Source organism: Convolutriloba macropyga, chromosome 11, assembly GCF_964194025.1.
Source record: "Convolutriloba macropyga chromosome 11, txConMacr16.3, whole genome shotgun sequence".
Classification (NCBI taxonomy): domain Eukaryota; kingdom Metazoa; phylum Xenacoelomorpha; order Acoela; family Convolutidae; genus Convolutriloba; species Convolutriloba macropyga.
This window is the reverse complement of record NC_134478.1, coordinates 18896846-18916953: the sequence shown is the minus strand read 5'-3', so window position 1 is coordinate 18916953 and position 20108 is coordinate 18896846. Positions and strand designations below refer to the sequence as shown.

Sequence of the window (20108 nt, the reverse complement as noted above, 5' to 3'; positions counted from 1 at the left end):
TGGAGCTGTTGTGATCCTGTGCAACGACGTTCAACACATTACAGAGTAATCGATGCTCCCCAACTGTCTTTGATCAATCCTGATTTACTTCAATTGGATTCACCTCTGAATCTAAATATAGCAGTTCTCTTAAAAAACTTTGTTCATCTGGTTCGTGGCTGTATCAAAATCCACCAATTCCTTGTTTAGTTTGTACGTATGCCCCCTTCTGGAGCGTCGAAAATTTGTTACATCGTACAAAAGTGAAAAGGTTTCACCCAATCCTACATCCTGAGAAGGATAGCTAGTTTGCAGATTAGCGCGGCACACAAAACTGTTTTGAATAGGCATTAAATATTTCAGGTTAGATTATGTTGATCCTCCAACAACTTCTGCCTACCAATCTAGAGACCTTTTTTGATTTTCTGAACAGATGGACATGAATTCTAAAAAGGCATCAAGGTTCTGCAATATGTGCAACCACTGTCTTTTAGCATACCTGTTGTCCTTCAACAGCGGAGGCCCACTAGTTACGCTTCGCTTGGTGTAGTCAATGTTGGGCCCATGAATGTTGATTCACGTTTATTCACTTCTCTGATGTCCCTGCATACCCTGTTAAGGTATCTCTTCTCAGCAAAAAAACTCAGTTATACTGATTGCTTCCTCTTGTTTTTGTTGGGCAAAGTGTCCAGATTCCACACACAGTCGTGTCTTTCTTGGTAGTAGCCTTTTTCGAAACTCATGGCACTGATAATGCCCCTGAACCACTCTAGGCCTTGCATTTCTATACGGAGCACTCATGGAAATTCTGCAGCTCTTGTCCCAACTACGTGTAGTTTGTTGCCCGGTTAAACTTCTCTGTGACCAAGCTTTCACAATTTTTATGTAGACCACTGATGACTAAAAAATTGAATAGTGTCTGTTTGTTTCTTCCCTACTTCTTCTGACCTAGTGAGCAGCTCATGTCCTCTGATTAAGTAGCTGTCCAAATCCCCAAATCGATTAAGCTGCTTGAGAGCCAGCTTAGCAATCAAAGTCATTAGTTTGGGGTTAAATCACCATCTTAATTTTTTGCGATCAAATTATCCGTCAAAATTTTTTTTTTCAATTAACTTATTTTGAAAAAAAGCAGCTCATTTTTTAAAAAAAAAATGGATTAGCTGATTCAACTTTTTAGGTAGCTAAGAAACCAGACAACCAGAATTTTATAAAATCTGCGAACATTTCTAACCCGACGTAGCAAACTTGATTTCTGTTTGACTGAAGTTTGAAATTAATGCGATGAAATATTGACCTTTTTTTCCATGCAGATCTTTTTAATTGCTGATTGGTCAGAACCGTTTTGAAGTTTTTTTGCTAACAGTACATGTCCAACTAGAGCGATTATGATGAATTGGTCAACGTTTATAAGAACCATCATATTATCTATCATTTGGCTGCATAAAATTTTAATAATCTGTCAGTTTTAATTCAAGTATTAAATAAGCTGCTTGCAAAATTATCAGTTTGAATCTGGAGCCAAGAAAAACCACTCAATATGAGAGAGAGCTTTCGTAAATTCAACTCGGCTACATTTTTGGTCACTGCAGCTCTATGTGTTTTGTGTTTGCAGAACAGGGTAGCGGATGCGATTATTGGAGACAACCACGGTCCTTTCGATCTGTCGCTCTATGCGAGAGGAACTCAAATTCTGGACAAAACTGCGGATCTCTGTCCTTACGAAGCAACATCTACGGTATTTAAATTTTCGACTACTTTTTCACCAATATCCTTGCATTTGCGAATATAACCAGGCGGAGTATCTTGTTTAAACTTAAAAATAATCGACAGATCTCTATCTGGGCGGATGGAGACCCAATATCAGACTTTCCCAGTCATATATGCCACCGCAAGATAAAGTGTTGGGTTTTGGCTTCGGTTTGATCCGGGCACACTGATTTTGTGCTTCTATGTCACTAAAAAATTGACAACACAATGATATTACACAATGATATTAGGCATGTACACACAATGATATTAGGCAATCGATTTCATCCAAATCATGCATGTCTTTCCCCCGCTTTTTTGGATATCTTTTTTGTAGGGCCGTACATTAATTTTGAAACAGTTGGAATAAAGAACTACATCGAATCTTCTCTTTTGGATTTCAATAAAGAGCACCAGCTTGGGAGTTCAAACAAATAACCTACCCCATATGAAAAATCCGTATGATGCAAAAAAATTCAAACTATAGGGGTAGCCTAACTTACGTCGATAAAGTTCATAAGGAAGCTTGTAACCTAAAAAAAACACAGTCAAGTTCTTATGTGATCTCAATTATACACATTTCAGACGATACTTAATAAATACAAGGAGGCTCGTTAATGTGCTTACGCACGTAATGTTCCGACCCCCTCTCATCCCCACTCTTGAACTAATTGGCCACCAAATGAAAGCGAAAAATTTCAAAAACATACATATCGTTCAATAAACCAAAAATGGGATACCAAAAAACCAGTTTAGAGGACCGATGGAACCTGTTAAAAGGACTACTAGAAAAAACAATAAAAAAATCAAATAACAAACATTAATTACAACCAAAACTCGAAGTCAATTCTAAAAAAAAATAAAATCAATTTCGCATCAGACAAAACCTAAACACATCAAAATAAGCTATACTTCATCAGAAAAGGTGCGAAGTTCAAAAATATGTTTTGAATTTAAAAACAAATTTTTTCAAAGTGATTAAAACAATTAAATAATAACTGAAAAGGCTAAAAAGTTTATTTATATATTCATAGAAAGCAATTGAGACCGGTCATTATCCAGCATAGGTCATATCACTGCAAAAAGCAAGAAAAATACCCCCAAAATAAAAAGTTCAAGTAAACTTTGCGCGAAAATTGCAGTGAAGCAGTGAAAACCATAATTTTGTCACTAAGGGCATCAATATTTTCCAATTGCAAAATATTTTACAGCCAATTGGACCTACCAATGATGTTATTATTGAAAAAGAAAACAAAAATCTTGTAAAATATGCAAATATTTAATCTCATTTTTTGAAATAAAATAAGGATATATTTGTACATTTCATGAAATCTCTTAGTAAGAGTAGTTACAAAACCAAGATACAAACAATTGAAACTAAAACCGTTATAAAGAGTAACATACAGCTCAGTTGAAACGCGTTCTAACCTGTCTTTGCAGAGACTAGTCGTCTACAACTAGTCTCAAAAATCCAAATATGCTTTTGAAAACGAATATTCCCAAAAACCCGAACAAAGATAGGATTTCAAAAAAGTTGATTAATTAGGTTGCAACTCCTTAGCAAGACAATTTTGCTGGTTATTATTGAGACTACTGAATAAAAAGAAATACAAGCAGAAGCCCAAACTTCACAAACATTTTTACGACATCACAGTGTTCAAGGCATTATTATTTTAAGTTGTTGATTTCAAAAACTGTAAATCAACGCTTGTTTCTCATCTTAACATCAACTGGCCTCCCTTATGAAAGGATTACGTAGGCATCACAACAAAAACACCCAAAGTTGAACAGCATAGAAATATGAATTTTTTTTCATAAAACTGAATGGTCGAAGCCATCAGTCAAAACATATAACCAACCAAGAAGATAACCTTTGAATTAGGTAAAAGTAGTTGAGACTTCTTAATAGTGAGAATGATTACTTGATGACAAAAACAAAAACAAAAAATTGACAAGTGAAAAAATCTGTTTTTTTTTAAAGTGAATTTGAAAGCCGTTAAAACAAATAGCTATAATCTGAAGTCTTTGAAAACTTCAAATATACGTCCATGAAATTCAATTGAGACCTATCATTATCAAGTATATGTCGTACAACAACAAGTAGAAAGACAAACTTTGGCAAAGACAAAAAACCACCACTCACTTTTGCGAGAGAACTGTGTCTCAGCCAAATAGCACAAACATGGAACAAAAACAATGTCCTTTTTCTGATACGGCTCTTCTCATCGCCAGTGCATTGCTACCAATTATCTTGTTTTTCGATTGGACCTATCAATAATTCCTTGTCAGTGCAATAATTCGACATGGAAAGAAAGTGAACTAAAAAAATGTTCAAATATGCACAAAATACAAAAAAAATTTGAAAACTCGTAGTATCAAAACCAAAAAAAACTTCAGTTAATTATAGAATTGCTAAAAACAAAAATTCATAACTCGTCGGAAATGGATTTCTCCTGTTTTTACTGAGACTAAGCGTGAAGTAGAGAAAAAAAACAAGATAAATTAACTGAAAAGTTTGACTGAAAAGTTTGACATTTTATTAAAACCAATGAATTCAGTCAAGAGAGACATTAGACAACAACTGAAAACAATGTCTAGGTTCATATTTGACGTATGTCTTAAAAACTTAGTGGACGTTTGATCGTGGAGACTAAGTTATTGGACTAAAAAAAGCATAACAAGTGAAAGCAAAACATAAGAAGTCCATAAAATTTTACAAAAACAATTGGTCAGCCATAAATACCACAAGTTTAACTCTGAGTTCATGGGGCCTCTATCATTGGGCTTTTTTTCGTAAATAGGCTCTATCAATAATTGAGTCCTGGTTTGATATTGTCAGTAATTTACATAAAAAACTCTAAATGCGGAAAAAATTGTTAAAAAAAGGCAGCGCCCCATTGAAATCTTAAAATTTTTTAACCGCAAGGATCAATTTTGAGATCAAGAGCAGCCCGAAATACACTCATTTGTTCAAGTGGTTGCAAATAGATTGATATTCAAACAATTTTTCTATTTATCAAAAAAATCACGGTTTTTGTTTTTTTTATTGAGTTTAAAATAGCCAAAGACTCGCAATATTTTAATTCCAGAAGACTCTTAGCGCCGGCAGGAGTACCAATAGTTCTTTTTGAGCTTGCAAAGAAAATGATTGCAGTTTCAAGGTGTCCACTTTCGGCAAATTTGAAGAAAGTGGGCTAAAAAGCGTAATTGCTCCCATTTTGACGGAAACAAAGTCAGAATTTTGAAAAAAAATTAGCATTAATTCTAGTCAAAAACACAAACCGAACAATTCAGCAACCCTAGTTTATGTTTAGAGATAAAATAAACTACACCATCGTTAACAATTTCAACAACTTTTTCCAAAAATTAACGAAATTTTCGAAAACAAGGGGAAAATGTGTATTAAAACACGGTAATATCGTCTGCTATTCACAAGACTTTAAACCTCGGTAACTTACTTTAAAATTCGGAAATCAAAGAAATTTTTCTCTGGATCGGCTTTCTAATGATGATTATATCGATCGGCCAAAGTTGTCTGAACAAAAAAACAAAAAAAAACCACAAACCCCCCCCCCCCCCCAAAAAAAAAAAAAAAAAAAACTAAAGTGGGTCGGAACAATAATAAAATTTTTCAGGCTATGGTTTTTTTGTTTTTAAAGCTAAAATAATATTTAAAAACAGATTTGATATAAGAGATTATGCACGTTGATTGACATTTATTTTTTAAAGCTGTACTTTATCTCAATTCAACTTAAAGAATCGTGTTCTAATATGGAGGGGGAGAGGGGAGCAGGGTGCAAAGATTAAAGAGAGAGAGTGGACCACTTTTCACTTTTTATATAAAAGCTTCTTGTCTTTGCGCTGCTCATGTTGGTGGCTAGTTGTTTAGATAATTACAAAATCTTACCTTTTCACAAATCTTACTTATGAGCTAAGCAAATTGGACGACAACGGAAAACACCGTCTTTAATTGAAAAAATAAATAAAATAAAAAGTATTAAACCTGTGACGTTAGAAACAAACTGCCAACTTGAGCTCTGGGTGTTCCTGAAAAAAGCTTTCTGGAACTTTAAATGGAGAAAAGCGATAGGATTTCGAAGACAACTAGAATATAATGACAAGACCTTAATAATTTTGACTTTCTGTAAGTTTGTTGTGCGGGGGAATAAATAATCTCTATTTTGCGGTGCGACGTGACACCACTTCTGTACTATTACAAGCCGACTTCGCGAGTGATATCTAGGATTCGTTTCACTTTTAGTTGGCTCATGTTTTCTGAGAGCAAAATCCGGAGCGGAGACAAGACTTTAGTTCAACAACTGATTTGAATAGCGAAAATGAGATCATGAATTTATTCAAGGTTACAGAGTCAGCTTATCAGCTGAGAAGGCAGTTATTCAGCCACGCTGGAGATGAACAAAATTTAATGAATGAAAAAGCGTGTGAAATAAGTCTACCAACCAATTTAGGGGCTTAAATTAAACGAACTATATTACAATATCTTTAAAATTTTAGTCCAATGATTTCATGTATTATATACGTTTTTGAATTTTGAACTAAATGGAACACAAATTTTCTGAGTAATTTATTTTAATATTGGATCTTTTCCGTTTTTGCCCCCCAGCTTAGTGGGCGCGTATTATTTGCACCCCCCCCCCCCCCCCCCCCCCGACGAACGTGCCATATTTGTACATAATGATATACCATGTAATCATGTAATGACACGTGCTCTGTAACTGGGGGTGCATAACGTATTGGTGGGGGGGGGGGGCACAAACGAAAAGATCCTTAATAATTAATCATTCCGCGGTTAAACAAAATCAGCTGTAGATTTACTGGTTATATGAAAAGCTAGTGATAAAAAATAGTTTGGAAATGTTTTGCGGAGCTGTTTCTTAATCATCTGTGTGAGGTTTTTAACCAACCGCAAGACAGATCAATCTATCTGGTGTTGCATTGGGCGAGTAACCCGAATATCTGATCGGAAGAGTCTGCTGGGATAATTCGTCAATTATTGGAGACATTTTATGTTTCTGTAGGGGGAGCTAGGCAGGCTGTCTCCTGGGTCACTGTAACTACATATGTAGATTGCGCTGGGCTGTGGTTGAACATTTTCTACATCGCGTGATCGCTTTTTGTCTCTTTGGCTTTAGGTCTGTATTGGGTGAATTGAAAGAGTCTTCATAATTACCCGTAATAATTCGAACTTCCTCTCTTACGGCCGCATCATCTGGTGTTCATGCTGTTATCCTCAGTTAGAGAATCTAATTTTTTGGACAGAAGTTGAAGTGTTTGATGCGAGAATTGTTGTAATATGCTTAGCGGCGGCGAGACACGTTCGGAAGGTTGATGTCACGGAGAGCTCAAAGACTTTTTGGGAAAATCAATTTGGCAGAGCGCGTCAGATTTGGTCTCAATCGTTGAAACTCCGCTGCCTAGGTCACTCTTCTTGTGTTCAACATTCTTATCGCCTTTCTGATTCCTCGTAAAGTCTTCGATATGAGAATATATTTTCTCTCCCGCTTTCATCTCATTGTTCCTAGGTATGACACCTTTATCGGCAATTTGGTTCAAAGAAGTTTGCCGTTCTTGGCCGTTTCCGAAATTAGCCATATCTCTATTTTGAATAGTGGCAGATAATATCCCCTGCTATTTGGTTTGAGATGTGTTGTTACTCGTTTTTACAGTGGTAGACCCAGCCGCTAATACTTCGTACAAGCCTTCCAGACCAGATTCTTTTTTGGAATAAGTTTTCTCGGATCTTTCGAGCTATCATCAACTGTAATTTCTCAAAAACTGGAAACAATTGGTGTGCAAGCGTTTATTGTTTAGAGAACCCAAGATTCGACGTCTGTTGCTTGATTTTTACGTTTTAATGCATCGCTGTTAGAACGAGCCTTTTTGAGTTTAACTTCCAGGTTACTCTTTTAACTTAATTGCCAGGATTTTTCAGGCCAAATTGATTTGGGCGTCACGGTTCATCATCTAAATAATGAGAAATTGTATTTTCATAAAATAAATTAGATGATTTTGAAGTAGTAAATATATATTGCTTAACGGGTAATTTGGTTTTTTAACAAAGTTTGCCTTGAAGGGCGAAATTTTTAGTGCCTTTTGATTGCATAATCGTAACTGACATATGACGGATTTAAAGCGTCCAAGGCACCGTTTAATTATTTTGAAAAACACGTTTTAAGAGACATAGAGTGCGATAGTGATCAACAGGATCCTCAATATTATTACGGTTGCCAAAATTTAATTTAATTTAATTTTATTTCCTCCAAAATCAAAATGAAACTTTGATTCGGTTCACTAAATGATATGTGTGGTTGTGATTGTTAAGAGGAAGTAAATGTTTTGAGGTTCTTTTCTATCGCGTTTGTACTGGAATGATTTGAAGGTCCGTTTTGTGTTCAAGTTTGGCCGCCAGCAGTGCTTGGCCAATAAAATCATCCTCCTTGATCTCGGGTGGCTAGTAGACAATTCTTCGACTAGGTATTTCCGCAACGCCTCTGGTATTGCAAATTTCTCATCTACGCAAATGCAGCCCGACTTCAATTGAAGAACCCTTCAATAAAAAAGAACAGATGTGTTGGCATACTCAAGTAAACATTCCATTCGTTTTTTTCAGAATACAATCTAGCACATATTTCCACTATTATTATTCTCACTAGCAAGAGAGCCAATTAGCTGTTTGTTAAAGACTTTTTCCAGAAAGTTTCGAATGTTGAAATACTGAGATTGTTTGTGAGGGGTGTACTTTGATTAGACAAAGGGCCCAGTATCGAGGACATAGGTATCGTCTGTTCTTGTAAGAGGGGAATCGAATTCTGTTTGGAAGTAACGCAATTTTACGGCAAAATTTGCAAAATGAGGTGTGGACAAGGTGAGGTCAAGGTGTGGACAAGGTGGACAAAATGAGGACAAGGTGTGCTTTGTTATTTCTGTGAATTTTCAAAAATTGTCTAGGAATTGAAAATATTTTTTCGAAGTTAGAGAGTTTTGGACGAGTATTTCATATAGAGGAATCATTAAGTTCAATTCTATGATGTAAAGTTCTTGATGGATAGATTTTGAGGTGCGAAAAGTATGTTTATTTATAGTTAAGATGTAAAAGATTGTAATTGTTATTGCGATAGTGTTATGAATTTTGTTTAACGAGTGACGGATCTAATGTTTGCTTGCATACTCGCCCTGGGAAAGAGCAGTTTCAGTTCTTTTATCGGAAATGCATGCTAATTTTAGTTTACGTTTGCAGAAGTGATGCATCTCTTTAATATTGATAGTTTAAAAGAGGTGCAGATGTGTCCGAAATAAATTATTGTTGAAGTAGCCTTACTAGGTGTCAATTTCATTTTTGCATTTACAAAATCTTCATTGCAGTTCTTTCATCTGAAATGCATGCTAATTTTAGTTTACGTTTGCAGAAGTGATGCATCTCTTTAATATTGATAGTTTAAAAGAGGTGCAGATGTGTCCGAAATAAATTATTGTTGAAGTAGCCTTACTAGGTGTCAATTTCATTTTTGCATTTACAAAATCTTCATTCCAGTTCTTTTATTGGAATTGCATGCTAAATTTAGTTTACGCTTGCGAAAGTGATGCATCTCTTTAATATTGAGAGTTTAAAAGAGGTGCAGATGTGTCCGAATTTAATGATTTTTGCAGTAGCCTTACTAGGTGTCAATTTCATTTTCGCATTTATGAAATCTTCGTCGTCTGCTGATAAATTTCTAAAGCTTTTTCGAATGAATGGCGAGAGATACAATTAACCTAACCCAATTTTGGATCGGCAGTTAAACAACTATTACAGGATTTGTTTGATCAATGTTCTTTTTTTGAAGCAATGAAAGTGAAGATTGGTGGAGTACGACTAATTTGTTTTCTTGTCCCTGTAACTAATATTTTGGGTATTCCAAAATCATACGACTCCTATCAGCCCTAATGCTTTCACGTTACAACGTTCCTAGCAAGAGTGTCACAAACTACGGTCAAAAACATCCGCAGGCAGCTGATATAATGCAGCGAATACCTCAGAACGTGATCAAACGCATTTAACGCCTTTTTCAAAATTTGGGATATAAGAACAATCTTCTGATGCGTTCGCTATGTGGTTCCTAAGTTCGCCACAGTGATTATGTAAGTTTTTGTGCAATTAATTTATCTGGTTTCCGTAACAAAGGGTGAATTGGGTGACATAGTCGAGCTAAGTGTGGTATAATGTTAACGATATAGTATACAGAACATAGAAAAGAAGAAACCTTTTGCAGCGTTTTTGCCGGTTCGGGTGCCCATATCACAGACTTTTCGTTTTCGCGCGGCGACATCAATTTGTGCAAAAAATATCAGTCAGCCAATTACAACTTATAGGAAATGACAAGGTGGCAGAATATTGCAAAAATTGTCGAGATTTAACCGTTCAAGTACTTAGCAATAGGAAATTTAGACACGTCTTTTAGACCATTGAGACAATTTTAAAACGTATTTTAAATGTGCATCCTCAAAATTTTTGCTCACAACTACTTTTTCATTAAGGACTTTTTAAGTGTTTTATTAAGCCGATTGAATTAAAGGCCATCGCTTTTTGAACTTCAATGGACCTATCCGTAGGTCAACAAATCCAATTCTAAACATAAATATCTGTAATTTTACCACCTATTATTTCGAATCTGCAGTGCTTAGCTGTATCTGGGTGTATATTTAATTGATTTTACTTTTATTTCAAGCCCTTATCTGAGAAAGACGTAGTATTTTGCGATGCGGTATCGCTAATCTTTTGAGATATCGAATCGGCCAACGTAGCAATGCTCGACATTTGGTATTTGTTCCTATGAAAAGCTTTATTTAGAGATTTTGAGTTTAAAACTAAACTATCTGAGTGATTGATCCCTTCTAACAGTGACTACTATTGGAGATATAATGGCTCGATTTGAAAATTTGATTAAATTCTTTTCAAGTTTCTCTTCGATTATTGTTGGATATTCTGTGTTAATTTTTGTTTATATATTGACTGGAATTCGTCTTCGCTTTTGAAGTTTTGATTGAATTTTTTCATGGTTTCTGGGCGAGCTACATGTGTTATTAGCATCTAATTCAATTTAAGAGATGAGGGAGCACTTTGTAACGCTGACTTTTAAAAAACAGTGAGTAATTATGTTATTTATTAGTTATGTTAGTTATTATGTTAGTAATTATGTTAGTTATTATGTTACCTGACCCTTGAGATGGTGTTTCTGTGATGCAAAGACACAATTTCTCAAAAACAATTTCTCAATCAAAAAAATTGTTCCGTGTTGAACTACTTTAAATTCAACCTCCAGATTGCTCCAATCATTATTATAGACTGACGCTCGATTTTGATCGGCTCATTTGAAAAAGTTTGTAGTTGTGACTGACTTGTTTTTGTTAGCCAACATGCTTGATTGGAGAAAATGTCGCGACGTGTTATGAGAGTGTTCTGTTTGTTATACTATCTGCACTTCCAGAACGCACCAACATTTTTACCGAAAGGTAGCCAAGCTACTATAGCATGTTGACGGTCTCAATTTTTCCCGTTGTTTTACTTAATTACTGCCACCATAACATCGTCTAAAGTGCTATCTTCCGAATTAGATATTTTGGGTTGAAAAGTCCACATGTGACGAAATTGACTGAATTTTCAGTTGTATTTTTCTATCCAGTTGCGTACACTGGTTTTTTGTTCTTCTTGCTTTGCATGTTTGGTTTGGAACGTCTTGTTGTTCTGTAGACTTTAGCAAAATTTCTTCAGACGTTAGCAAACTAAGAGGCGGGTTTGGTGTCGGTTTGTCCCGGTTGGTGTATATCCGAGGAGAGTTTTTTGTTGTTTGCTGGCTGCGCCATGCCGTGCGGGACATATTTATGCTGTGATTCTTGTTTTGAAATTACTTCTGAATTATTAGAAGCGGACTTTGTGAGGTGAGATCTATAATTGAGTTGAATTTTATTTGGCTGGTATTTTCTTAGGGGAAAACGAGGAGTGGAGGCAAGACTTTAATTCAGCAACTGATTTTGAGCAATGAAATTGAGATTATAAGTTTAGCCAAAATAACAGAGTCAGCTAATCAGCTGAACAGAGTTATTCAGCAACGCGGGGGATAAACAAAAAAACAGAGTGAATGAACAAGAGTGTGAAATAAGTCTATAAACCAAACAAGGCGGCTTGGTAATGTGCGATCCCACATAATGTTCCGACCCCGCTCATCCACAGTATTGGCATAATTGTCTAACAAATGAGGAACAGATGGAAAAACACAAAAAAATTCAAGTATTTTTCAAAAAAAACTGGTGTATGAACGAAAAGCTGGCCTCCAAAACAAATAACTCAGTGGAGTAAAAAATGATGCATTAGATTTATGAGATATGCCTGTATTAAGAAAGCGAGCGAAGACGAACGGCAAAATCAAACTAAAACAACAAACATTAATTAAAAAAATTGATGTCCGTTTTAAAAAGCAAAACTTAATAACAAAGTCAAAAAAGCGGCAGATAAAACTGAAAATAAACAAAATAACTTGTAATTCACCAGAAATAATTGGTTATTCACCAGTTCATAACAAAGCTTGGTAACAATTAGACAAAAAAGAACAGAAACTTTAAAGTTAGAAAGTTCTCCGAATTTAAAAAAAACATTTAATTTCAAAGAAATGAAAACCATTAGGAACCAACTAAAATATCCCACATGGTTTACAATTACCAATGCTTCTATAGAAGGGAAATAAGAACTCTTGGTATTCAATTTTTTATGCAGTTACAAGAAGAACAACAAATAGACAGCAATCTTAAAAATAATTAAAACTTGACAGAAAATGCTTTGGAAGCCGTAAAGCCAAATTTTGGCCCCCAAAATATGTTCGATTGCACCTTCGTCAAGCACCGATAATGTAATATGTGGCCGCTCATTATTGAAAAGTTCAACAATTAGACAAAAAAGGAAAATAATGCAAAATTATGTCAAACTTTTTTCGAAAAAATATTTATTTCCAAAGAAATAAAAGCCATTAATAACAAAATGAAAAATTTGAATAGGTTCAACCATTCTTCCTTTGAGACCTGCAAGCCTTTGGGACCTGCAAGCCTTTGAGAAAGAAAACCTTTGAGTAAGAAAGCCTTTGAGACTTGCAATTATCCAGAATTTGTCTTACGTCTACAAAAAGAACGTCAAATACGACAAAAATCAAAAATTCATTAACTTTTTTTTTGTGAAAAACCCGTGTGGAAGCCAGTAAAGTCATAACGATTTCCTTAAAAACATTAGTTTTGTGACACCAATCCCTTTTGACACCTTCTCTTGACAAAAATATTGTCATCTTTAACCTTTAATTAACGAGACCAGGAAACAAACAGACAATAAAAGGAACAAAATTGCGAAGTTGAAATGTTTTTTTTTTTTTCATTTTGGAAAACAATTGTTTTCAAAGTCATGAAAGCCATTATCTATCTTCTAATATCAGATCATCGGCTCATCCACTCTTCTAGGAAAGCCAATCAAACATTGCCAAGCAAACAATGCAAATCATTGTACAGGACTAAAAAGACAAATTAAAAACGACAGCTAAAGACAAAATTAAAAAAATTCATTTAAATTCTTCGAGAAAGTACTGTCGAAGCGGCAAAGAACCACAATCTATATCTTTAGGAATTTAAATATTATCAATTTTGTGTTATTTTGAACGCAAAAAATGTGATATATGAACTGACAACGTGATAATTTGACACAACTAGAAAACATCGAAAATGGGCAAATACCTAAAAATTAAAAAAAATTGTCAAATCTAGTAGTATCAAAGCCAGAACACCGTAATTTAATGCGTAAAACCGCAAAAAAGAATAATTTTGAATTCAGCAGAAAGAAGGAGCACTCTTTGATTGCTGACACTAAGCTACAAAAGACCAAATTAAGAGAAAAATGGAGGAAAAAGTTCAATAAGCCATTTTTTATTTAAAAATCAAATATTTTAAAGGTCAAACTGACAATAAGCTTTCAAGCAATCAACTAGATAAACTAATTTCGAGTTGATTAGGAAACCAATAGGAACTATCAATAGTGACCTTTGATTTGAAATGTTCTGTTATTTAATTAATATAAAAAAGGTCGAATTTTTTTTTATAAAAAACCGACTGACGACCGAATTATTTATGGATTGTAACGGTCCATGATTGGTAGAGAACTAGTCCTGCTGATGTTGATTGTCCATTAGGAATATTAAATATTTGGAATGTCATTGATATAGATATTTTGTTAGTTAAAAAATCAAAACTAAAAGCTGCGTTTTTGATATTCAACGAATAAAGTTAGCAAAAAATGGCAAAGTTTTATTTACAGAGCACTCTCAACAGAAGTTGAAAAGGAATTAGCCCACTTTTCAGTCTACAAAGATTGGGATAGTTGTGTTTGGGTGTGCACTTCCTGCAAATTTAATCAGATTGGACTAAAGAAACTTATTTCGTGCTGTTTTGATTTCGTGCTGTGATGAAAAAGTCTGAATTTTGTGAAATATTTAGCCGGAATTTGTGACACAAAAAAATCAATGAAAATAGCCGACAATATATTTTGTCTTTAAACGTAAAATCAACAACATTTTTTTGAAAAATTTTACTTATTTTTATCAATATTGGCAAAATTTTAGACAAAAATTCCGAAAAAAGGTGAATGAAATCAACGGAATTCACTCTTTTTTCTCGAAAGTTTAAACCTCGATATCTCCTTGTCAAAAACGAAAATCAAAAAATTTTTTTATTTCCATATTCAACGCTGGACAAGCTTTCTAATGATACCAGTCTCAACTCTCTACGATGAATATATCGATCGGCCAAAAATGACTGAACAAAAAAAACCCATTTGAGTATATAGTTCCTCCCCCTCCCCTCAAGAGGGGTCGGAACAATTAGGGGTTGAGTGAAAAATTTTAGATGGTAGATAATAATATTACTCTCTTTATGACACTTTTGGATTTTGATTCAGGATTGATTGTGAATATAAATTTTTTTCAGCGCCCAAAATGAGCAGATTTTCAAAGTTTTGATCCTTTTCAATCAATACTTTCCTTGACAACAATCTCGCTGTAAATGAAAGCGATATAATTGACGGACTGAACATTGTTGATTTTTCATCACATTGGTTCAGACAACTCATAAGAAGCTGATTAGTTGCAAAACTCCTCTGCAGTACTAATTGCGGATTGAGAAAGTAAATGTTTTACGGCTTCCCGGATCATGGTTTTTAATACAACTTAAGTTTTCGAATTAGGCCTTCAGTGATTTGTAAAAATGCCGGGCAATAAGGTTTCAGGCTAATTGATGAATTAGCCTGATACTGGGGAAAATTAATTTGCTCAAACTTGTGGAATTCTATCGATTGTCGATTTTGGTTACGTTTAACCGTGAGAATGAATGAAACAATTTACGCATTTTCTCTTGTCACCATTGTGCAGAGTTAACGCAACGATTTTTTAAAGGACGGAAAAACTGGCCTACATTGTGACAATGTTTTGAACTCACTGTTGTCCGCAAAAGCCCCAAAAGAATTTTCAAAACTGCAAAAGTGTAAGTTTTTGCGGTGTTAAATAAACGCAGAGATAAGATTTGATTTGGTTGCTTGCAACGTTCATCATGAAGTTCAGGTTTAAAACTTTAGTACAGCTCTTTGAAATTAAAATGAAATAATGTTACTCAGCGGGTTGTTCAATCGCTTCTGAATGTGATGCAAATCATTATAAAGGTGTAACGAAGTCAATTAGAGGTTTAAAATTCACTCTGGGAAAATTGAAGCAGTCTTGCCCCTTGTGTCCTAGTCGCAGATTTTTGCACATTCCGGACTCACTATTTTTTAAGGCTCACTATTTAATCAGATTTTAGTCCTCTGGATCGTACGGTTCATACTCACGCAACATTAACAACAGACAAATGTTTATTTTCTGACAGATTGTGCTCGTTTTTGCGGATTATGTCCCTAGTCGAACTGGTACGACTATCTTGCAAGACCTTGAATTAAGTCGACAAATAACATTGGAAAAGGGGCATTACGGTTTTTTACTTTCTATTTTACATTTTTGTACGTTTTCAGGTTAGCTTCAACATTGACAGTATAACAACCCGGTAGGTATTAAAAAAAACGAACGTGTGAATTGCGAATGCGGGATTCGAGATTGGGTTGTTTTAGTTTTTTTTGTTGAAATTAACAACTTCAATTTAATTGATCTTACCTTGTTTTCTGTGCTCTATCTTTTTCTTTGGAAAATCGACAAAGTAAGTTTTCAGAATATTGAATTAAACTGAATAGGTTATTTATAAAAGCTTGTTGAGAAAAAGCTCAACTAACTGGATTGTAAGCAGAAAAGTATCAAGTGTCGTTTGGGCGAAGGAACATGGCCAACGGAACAAATTCTCAATTAGCTCTTGAAACACGCAAAAGCTAAATAAATTGCGTGCCAAATTGTGTTATCAATAATAAATACACTATGGTCCAGTGGCACGAAAGTAAAACAAAGCTTGAGCGGAAAGGCGCTATAAGATTAATAGATTAATAGCTGGAACATTATACTGCCTAAGGAATAATAATGGGGTAGGGCTGTTACATCACCCCGCTTAGGAAGGACATGTCCTCATGTCCCACTATTCTGTCTCCGAACCCGATGAGGACGATGAGCTCGAAGAACGCGAGCGAGGCTTCCTTTTTATTTTCTTGTTTTGTGGATTATGATTTCCCCGAAGTAATTGAGAACGCAGGGAGCGGAATTCGTTTTGGAGACCTCTGAGGTGACGACAGGTCGTTGAACAGGACTCAGAGGCAGACATAGTGTCCGTATTCACCCCTGCATTGCGGACCTTAGAGGATTTTGGCTTTTTAGGTTGTTTTTTCTCCAGCGTAACAACCTTCGCGGAGAGCAGACGATTTGCCGTCCGAGAATCATCTAGCATTTCATTCAGCTCGGAAATGCGAGCTTTTAGTTTGTCGATCTCATTGGTAGCCTGGTAAAGGTCACGCTCGTGAGCCTCACGAGATCGACGAAGTCGAATAAGTTGATCTCGAAGGTCGCGATTTTCAGCCGAGTTGTCAACAGGGATAGCGACTAGATCCGCAGGATCCAGCAGAGGCCTTCGCCTTGCATTGTAAGGATCCTGAAGGCGAACTTTCCCATTGCGGTAAAATTCAACAACCCGCAACACGGCATGCAAATTTGCTGAATACACCAAACCGTTGAGGCGTAAGGGACCGTTGCGAGGTGGACCCATAGCCTGGCGTGAATTGCTTCCTTCGAGCGGGCTGCTTCTCGAACCCGAAGCTGCTGTTGCAGAAGCAGTCTGAACGACTGGAATGTTTTTGGAAGGCGGACAAAAGATGATTGTCATTTCATCCGAAGAAGCAGATGAGCAGACATCCGTGTGCGGCTGAGGATCCCGATTTTGCGAGAGGTTTTGACGGAACTCAAGCGACTGATCACTTGCCCAGTTGCCAGTTATTCCTGTATCTGCTTGAGAGTCCATACTATCGTCCAGCAACGGAATTGCAGGCGAAGAAGCACCTGAAAGAAGATCTGTGTCCAGAAGAATATCAGGGCCTGGAGAAGCAGGCATAGTGTTGATTGACTCTGAGCTTGTCGACATCTAAAACAAGCAATGTCAATCATTTGTGTACAGAAGTGCATCAGGGCTGCTAGTGATTGATGAACGAAAAGAAAAAAATTTTGAATGAAGCAAAAGACAAAATCAGAAAGCGGCAGTTTTTTTTTTTTCTAAGACAGAACACTATAGGCGATAAAGAGTCAACCTGTGCTTAAATTTTTGTTGTGTAGCGGGCAGAATTTAATTGTGCTGACGGATAAATTGAATCAACTATTACAGTGCGATTATCAGGGTTCCCATCAGTTTCATTGACAAGTTGGTCATGATTGACAGGCGCAGATGCGTGTATATTATTTATGTGATTTTGAAGCATCTGCGTAAAAGGCGCAAGGGGGTTAAGAAGCCGGAAATCTGTCCAGAAAGGAACTCCATGAGAAAGGAGCCTAAGCGCAAATACAAGTTTCAATATATAGATAAAGAGCCCTAGAAGCGCTAAAGTTGTTAGCGTAATTACAGTGCACCTCTCGGCGTAGTACCAACCACCACTCGCAACAGATTGCAAATCAATCAAATATTTCCAAGCCGCCAAATTTTCTAGTTCTTCGGAAACGCTTGGATTAAAATGCATTAAACCAGGATGAGAATATTGGCTGCGAGGACCAAGATATACTTCTCGTCCCGAAATTGTTCGGCGCGAGTATTTTAGAACCCGAGCCTTTGCGCTCTGCCTCAAGTTCTGATAAGAAAAGAGACCAGCGGTGTGTAATGAAGGTAAGTTATCACTAAAATCTAGATGGCTGAAAACACTTAGAGATTCGGGCGTACGTGCGACCGAATAATCATCTCCATAGTGCATCCAGATGCCTTCAGACGTGCGGTACATGTAAGGTGCTATGGGATCACAAGCAGTCAAAGTATAGTTTGGATACACAACTTGTGTTATCGGATTCATGAAACGAATTTGCGTATCATTGCCCAAAAGAACAGGAACTTCCTCTGTGCAGTAGGGGAAGTCTGCAATTCGAGCTTCGACTTTAACACATTTGTGGACGTAAAGAACAGCTCCCGCTTTTTCAGCATGTATGCCTAACATGGAACCGGATCCGAGGAAGAGATTAGGATTGTCCAAGTTTGACGCTACAGAAATGAGTCCATTTAAGATCATCTGACGCGTATTGCAAATTTCATTTTTGATGAAATTTACAATTCGTTGACGCGAAAGATGCGCGTTGACATGCACAAACTCAATTTTTGTCCCATAGACTAAGTTTGGAATTGCATCTGTGTTGTAATCTATTTCCGGAAGTTGCTCCGTTATAGGTTCAATGACAAAGTAAACACCAGAGTAGGTTGTTGGTCGGACCTTATATGAGCAAACACTAACAGTTGTGTTCAGAAGTTCTATATAAAAGACGCGGGAATCATCCCTGGAAGCAGTTTTTCCACTCAAATACATTGAATCAGCAGAAGAGATCTGAACGCCAGGATGCTCCGGAGAGAACTCAAATATTGATTTAATCTCACACTGACCGTAGAAATGCGGTAAATAGGTGATTGAGTCATGCTGAAAGTCAGAACCTGGAAAACTGCAGGACGTTGATCTTTCATTGGGATCTGTCAAGATTAAGGACCATGGAGAGCTGGTTTTGTCCAAAGTTGCGACTACTTTGCCGATGGTTAATTTTGCGTTTATAACACCAGATGCGTGAATTTTCGATCCACCTGGGGTAATCCAATCCACAGGCCAGGTGAAGTAAATTCCAGCTTTCTTGCCACCACGCATGAAAGAGTACGAATAGTCAAATACCTTGAAATTGCCAGGTTTGTATGGTCTACCATCAAACAAAAGATCCCCCTCAGTCATTTTAAAATTTTCATCTGCAAAACCTGGAAGTTTGAAATTGCGACCACTCCAAATTGCTCTGCAAACCCAAGTTTCTAATGCATAGAAAGTAGGCACTAGGCGAGAATACTCTTTTAAATACACAGAATCATCAAATCGGGCAGATTGCGCTAATCCGGTAACAGCGTAAGAAGCTTGAAACATGCAAAAACTCATTTGAATATCAACTTCGGGCGCATGAAGAACCAAACCACCAAAAGTAATGTTTTTGGTGCTTAATTTATCAGGCGTACACTGTTCACTCGGAAGAAGCGAGTAAATTTTTGTTGTGAGAACTTCCTCGATGTCATAGCCTACAAGTGTAGAGAAACTGCAATCTACTAGGCAAGTGAACAACAGCAACACTTGCTGCACAAAGAGCATCTAAACAAATCACTCAACATCACTGTCTGAATCAAAATAAGCTAAACGGAAAAATCCTGGATGCCGTGCATGATCAGCAACAGCTCTACGCGGTCGTTGAGGAACTGTTGTGGAACCTGAACCACTTTGATTTTCTGACAAAAAAACTGGCGGTGACGGAATGGCGGAACTTGTAGGGTTAGTAGTGTTTTGTAACCTATCAGAGGTAGAAGCCTGTCTTTCAGATAAATCAACCAACACAAGATCATCGTCTTCAGGGACGATGGGTTGAGGACTTGGTCTTACAGTTTGGTTGGAACGATTTCTGCGCAACCGCTGGTCTGATGGTGTAAAAGGTTTAATGCGATCGTAATGAGCAATCTGTTGTTTTTGAGTTTTGACGTCTTGTAGAACAAAATTAATTTGGTTAATAACCTTTTTCACGCAATGAGGTCCAGACCAGAAGCTCTTTAATTTAGGAGTTTGACCCTGTGAGCACACTGGTGAATGAAGAAGCACCAGGTCTCCTTCCTTATACGAAGGACCATGCTTCTTT

At 36.4% G+C, this 20108-nt stretch overlaps 1 protein-coding gene across 4 annotated transcripts in view; it reads left to right on the top strand.

The window, feature by feature from the left end:
* Positions 1–1540: 1540 nt before the first annotated feature.
* The window catches only part of LOC142349280 (uncharacterized), a 105454-nt gene continuing 86886 nt past the window's right edge, over positions 1541–20108 (top strand). For all 4 annotated transcript variants that reach the window (XR_012760812.1, XM_075400739.1, XM_075400738.1 and 1 more), the window contains exon 1: positions 1541–1714. Coding sequence is in view for 3 of the 4 variants with exons in the window: in XM_075400739.1 (XP_075256854.1) it covers positions 1573–1714 (142 nt within the window). In the remaining variant the exon portion in view is untranslated. The remainder of the gene's footprint in view (positions 1715–20108) is intronic.